The sequence below is a fragment of the Daucus carota genome, chromosome 4 (genome assembly GCF_001625215.2).
Source record: "Daucus carota subsp. sativus chromosome 4, DH1 v3.0, whole genome shotgun sequence".
NCBI classification, from domain to species: Eukaryota; Viridiplantae; Streptophyta; class Magnoliopsida; order Apiales; family Apiaceae; genus Daucus; species Daucus carota.
The window spans coordinates 42,713,072-42,719,071 of record NC_030384.2 but is presented as its reverse complement, the minus strand read 5'-3'; the positions used below and the strand labels follow the sequence as shown (position 1 = coordinate 42,719,071).

General features: G+C 38.5%; 1 protein-coding gene across 1 annotated transcript; it reads left to right on the top strand.

Annotated features, from left to right (window-relative positions):
* The first annotated feature begins 867 nt into the window (after positions 1-867).
* LOC108217416 (uncharacterized) lies at positions 868-3,669 on the top strand. The gene has a single exon (XM_017390248.2). The coding sequence runs from the start codon at positions 868-870 to the stop codon at positions 3,667-3,669; it is 2,802 nt and encodes a 933-aa protein (XP_017245737.2).
* Positions 3,670-6,000: the final 2,331 nt, after the last annotated feature.

Below are 6,000 nucleotides of genomic sequence, written 5' to 3'. Positions count from 1 at the left end.
ATTAAATGAAAAGTGCATAATATGATGAAATTAATTTTTATTTGACAATAGATTTCAGATACTGAAGAAGAATAGTAAATTTAATATTTTAGATATTAAACAAAAATGAATGTTTGTTATCAAATAATATTAGAGTAATAAAATTGGAAGTTAATTAGATAAAATATCTACGACGGTTTGTCGAAACAGACAAAACGTCCGTGAATTAAAAGTTTTTTTCTCCCTGTGCATCGTCATTCGTCCATGTGCCTTGCGGATGGTTCTCCATGTGCCTTGTGGCGTGATTCCCTTGGAATGGGATTCCTAAAGGGCGAGGCCACATCCATCTATTTCTACGGATTCTACTTACAAATTAGAAGCCTCTGATAAAACATTTCATATAATCTACAGACGTCGCAGGTAGATAATCGAAGGAGTTCTGACAAGTGTTGTTTAAATGAGGTCTGTATAGTAATTGTATGCTTTAAATAAAGAATGAGTTTTTGTAATTAAATATGTGATGTATAACTGGAAATAGTTTTTTCTTGAGGAAATATGGGTGATCTGTTTTCTCTAAAAATTATCAAAGAAAAATGCTATTTAGGAAAATTATTTTTTGATTTGTCAAAAAGAAAAATCAGTTGTTGATCAATAAAAAATGTTATTATTGGTTACAACATCAAAAGGATTCTCTGGGAGGGTTCCTGGCTAACTAATCCAGTAAGTATAAAAAAAGGGTTTTTCAGTTTCTACTCTTCCTTCTTCAAACGGAGGAAATTAGATATCCTGGGACTGGGCAGTTTAACGTTGAAAAGGCTGGAAGAATCTCAACGAAAGAACATGATCAAGCCAATAATCAGATGTGAAGTAGAGGCTGCACTCCATAGCATGGCAGATGACAAAGCCCCAGGCCCAGATGGACTGAATGTTAGAAGTCTCAAATTTTTATGGCCTCTGATTGCACCAAAGGTTATGGATTTTTTCGAAAAATTTCATTCCTCAGCCTTTATACCTTCAGGGCTGAATTCATCTTTTATAACTCTGGTTCCAAAGTGTGCATCTCCGGAGTCAATTAAAGACTTCAGACCCATAAGTCTCATCAACACAACGTTCAAGCTGCTCAGCAAGGTGTTGGCTAACAGATTGGCTAAACACATAAAGATTCTCACAAGTGATACACAAACAGGATTTGTTAAGGGTAGACAGGCCTCAGAGGGCATTTTGATAGTGAAGGAAATAGTTCATGCCCTCCAAAAAGGGAGAAGAAAGGGGCTGGTGTTTAAGCTAGATTTTGAGAAAGCTTTTGACACAATAAATTGGGAGTTTCTATTTGAGGTCTTGGCACGAATGAATTTCGATCAAAAATGGATTGGATGGATGAGGGCCTTGTTAAAATCTTCAAGAATTTCTGTGCTTGTTAATGGATCGCCTTCCAAGGAGTTTGAACCAGGTAGAGGTTTGAGGCAGGGGGATCCACTATCGCCACTGCTCTTCAACTTAGCTGGAGAGGTCCTCAGTGCAATGCTTACTAAAGCTGCTGGAAAAGGTATTTTCTCAGGAATTCCCTTAGGTGACTCATCTCAGAATATCACCCACCTGCAGTTTGCAGATGACACGGTAGTTTTTGTAAACAATTCCTTAGAATCTGTAAGAGGGGTCAAATCAGTACTTCAATGCTTTCAAATGATATCAGGGCTCAAAATAAATTTTATGAAAAGTGAGATCTTTGCCCACAAAGATTGCATGGATACTCAGCTTTTAGCTTCGCAAATTCTAAGGTGCAAGGTAGGAACCTGGCCTATGACCTATCTAGGAATTCCCATTGGGATCTCGAGCAGAAGACAAATCTTTTGGAAGCCCCTGATTAACAAATTCTCCCAAAAGCTAGCATCCTGGAAGGCAGACTTTCTAAATCTAGCAGGAAAGACTACGTTGGTTAAGGCTGTATTGGATAGTCTGCCTCTGCACTGGCTTGGAATGCACTTACTTCCAAATATGGTATGTGACAGGTTAGAGCGAATTAGGAGGGATTTTCTTTGGGGAAACTATAATACTCAAGGTGAAATAAGGAGGAAAATCCATCTTGTTAAATGGAGTAGAGTGTGTGCTCCAAAAGATCAGGGTGGACTTGGTCTGGTCCCCATTAAAATCAAGAATCTAGCCTTGTTAGGTAAATGGTCTTTCAGATGGGAAGTGGAACGGAAGAGGAGCTGGAATATCTGGATCAGAGATAAGTATGGCTGCTCAAATCATGAAAGTCTGCAAGAAAGTTTGGAGGGTTCTAAAGCTTCCAATAGTTTACAAGATATGGTAAAAGCTGCTAATCATCCTGCTTATAAAGGAAGTCTGAAAAAGAGATGTTTTAAATGGATCATTGGTGATGGCATGCAAACGTTATTCTGGGAGGACAACTGGTTTGAGGATTGTGCTCTAATGATTAAGTTTAGGAGACTTTATGGGCTTTCAACTCTGCAGGGAGTGTCAGTGTCTTGCTTTCTAAGGCATTGGAGTGAGCCTTGCCCCGAAAAGCCATTGTGGAAAAGAAACCTCAGATCCTGGGAGGAGGAAGAGCAGGTTAAGCTAAATCTGGTGGTAAGTAGCATTAAACTCTCCAAAAAGATTGATAAGATGGTGTGGCAAGTCACTGGTAAGGAATTCTCTGTCAATAATGCTGTAAAAGAAATGACTGCTTCCCATGGCAAAGTTAACTGGGAGTTCATCTGGAAGCTTAAAGTGCCTCAAAAAATCAAGTTTTTTCTATGGAAAATGCATTTAGACATTCTAACTACTAGAGATTTCTTCTCTAAAAGAGATATATTTCTCCCAGGGGATGACAAGTGTTTTTTATGCGGAAAATGTGAAGAAACTTCTGGGCATCTCTTCTATAATTGCGATATTGCTATAGCTCAATGGAAAATGATTTCCAGATGGTGGCTAGTCTGTGAAGTTTGGTCTCAGGATTTCAACTCGCAGAAGCTGTGGGAAAGCGCAAAGCTATTTCAACATAAGAAAGCTAAATGTGCATGGAAAATAGTAATTGGTGCAACTCTTTGGGTAATTTGGACTTCAAGAAATGCAGTGGTTTTTAAGGGGGAAAAAGTAAATATCGGCTTCATGATGTCAGCTATCAAACAGCATGCGAAAGAATGGTGCCTGGCAGCTGAACTCATTACAGATAGCTCCCTGGCTTGGTGGGATTGGAATCCCATGGGAACAATCACAAGGTCCGAAACACTTCAATTACAATCACTTACGCAGGTCAAATGGGATCTTATCGGATTTGTTGATGGCTCATGGAAAAATAAGCAGGGACAGTCCTTAGCAGGAATAGGGGGATTTATCCAGAAGAAAAATGGGGATTGTATTTTTACGTTTGCAGGGCCGTGTGGTGCCAATGGCGCATTAGAGGCTGAGTGGCTCGCTCTAACGTATCTAATCCAGAATTTTCTGACTTCCAAATGGGCCAGCAAATCACTTATTATATACACAGACTGCAGTGCAGTAATTCACAAGTTCATGGACTCCTATGTGGATAGGAGTGAGGAAGCCCGCTGGCCTTTTGATGGTCTGGCCCAAGTTCAGAATATCCAAGTCAGGTGTATTCCCAGAGATCTTAATTCCAAAGCGGATTTTCTAGCAAAATCCGGAGCGCAAAAAAATCAAATATCCCTATTCTGGGCCCAAGTCTAGCGTCATCATAAGCTGCCTGCATGGGAACTGTAATTTTGCTGCTATCTATGCTAAGCTAAAGATATTGCTTGGGAGATGAAAGGATTTTGTTCACCCAATTAACAGGCGCGCGTGCCACTAGTGTAGTTGCATGCTTCTCTGGTGCGGCTATATAAACTGTGTAACCCTCTCATACCTCCCCATAACCACAATACTTTAGAGTCCCAGCCTTTTCTGCAGGTGCTACCTTCCCTTCCAGATGGAGCAAGTGGAGAATGTGGACGCAAGCCCTAGATGGAGAATGCCCCGCAAGGGCATGGTTAAAATCAACGTGCACAGCTGCTTCCTGGTCGAGCGCCTTCCCAATGGCAACATCTCAGGTATTGGTGTAGTGATTCGTAACAGCAAAGGTAAAATACTAAGAATGCTTTCAGGGTCTCTGGGAATTGAAGACCAGCGTCGCAATGAGTTTCAAGCACTCCTTGAAGGCTGTAGGCGTGCTTATGCGGATATCTGGGAGCACTACTATCTGGAGACAGATCATTTTGAGGCTTTCTGGGAATGGCGCAACTCTCCTATGGAAGGAGCGAACCCAAACCATGCTGATCTAGTCCAGCAGCTTAATCAGCGTAAAGCTGACCCCAATGTTGAGCTGATTCCAACACTCTGTGACCCAAATGCTAATGAGTTGGCAGCCTATCTTGCACTCCATGGAGCCCAGAACTTCAAGAACATGGTGATCATCAGCCAGCCGTTTGGTGAGATATTTGAACTTTGGAACCGTGATATGGGTTTGGGTTCGGCCGATCCTCGTTTTGATGCTATCCTCGAGGATGACCTAAACCCAGCAGTGGTAAATGAGGAAGATGCTCCTCCAGAAGTGGAAGATGAAGTTCAGGAGAATGCTGCTGATGCGTTAGTGGAGGTGATCGAGATTGATGACTAGGCGTGCTAACTTGGGACGTGTGATCACTTGGGAAGTGATGCTACAATCTATCTGCAGCTTTTATTATAGTCTTGTAGTCTTTTTTTAGACCTAATGCTGTTATGTTGGAAGTTAGTAGGGTGGAGTATGTTTCTATCTCTAAAGCTGATTGGTGGGCTTAGTTATTTTGTCTAAATATGTCTAGTGGTTTGGCTTCAAAGTGTGTAGGCTTCGTCAGTTCTAGTTGCTAGGAATCTTTTGTATCTTTGATTATCAATGAAATCCTTTGTCTTCCAAAAAAAAAAACAATATTAACATCAAACACGACTCATATGTGACTATAAATAGGTCCAACGATAAACTCAATTTTTTTTTGACAAACTGTTTTACTTCAAATCGATAAATATAATGACACTATTGTTGTGAGTTGGAGAAAAATATAATGAAATCATATTAGAAAGTAGCTCGACATGAAAAACCAAATTCAAAATGAAGAGAATATATAGGATCATATTTGTTTATTTATCAAACACATGAACAAACATGATTGCTCATGGTTCATTGAACTAATGGTAAGTTCGTGGTATATTAAGGAAGTAGGTGCCGTTAGGTAATTAAAGATACGCAACACCAGCTTTTGTTCCCCTGATGAAGACTAATTTGAAAGTTTTGTTAAATTAAACTAAACTAACAGAAATGTCGTAGTTTCTTTAAGCTGATCTGTCCTATTAGGATTTCTTAATTGATTCATTTGCTCGATCTCAGGAAAAACGTGTCTTACAATTGGATTTGGCTCTAGATTCTGCCGACATTGACCGTATGTTCAGGTATCTGTTAATTTTTTTTAAAAAAATTATGTATGTGCCGGTCTGATTGAAAAACAGCCCGAAAGATATTCAAATTTTAGGAAACAGTACTCTTTTGTTAAAAAACATTTTTCCGTTAACCTGATATATTCAATTATATTATATTAGCAATTTTGATGACTAATAAATCTGCCAGTTTTAAAATTATTAATTTCTCGATAATTTGTTATTATTGAGATTTTTCTTTGTGAATTTAATATATAGAAAAAAAGGAAGACACATAATCATAAAATTTGTCTATGTACTAATACAATTATTATTCTTGAATCCACAAAAGTTTATTTAATGATTAATACAAAAGGAGTGATAGAATGAAGAGCTTCGTATTCCTTGAAAAGATAACATGCCGAAGAGCGGTGCACGCTCAAATCTAAGACCCAGGAACCCGTTTGTCAAATATTAAAGTTATGAAATTATTGTGTTAACAATTTGAAAAACAACTAAGAATATTTTTGTTAAATTTTATAGATTTTTTCCTTTGTTTGATAAAGTTATATCATTACTTACATTCAAATGCAAAATTTAAACTTTAAGATTAATTTTTTTTTATAATATCTTAAC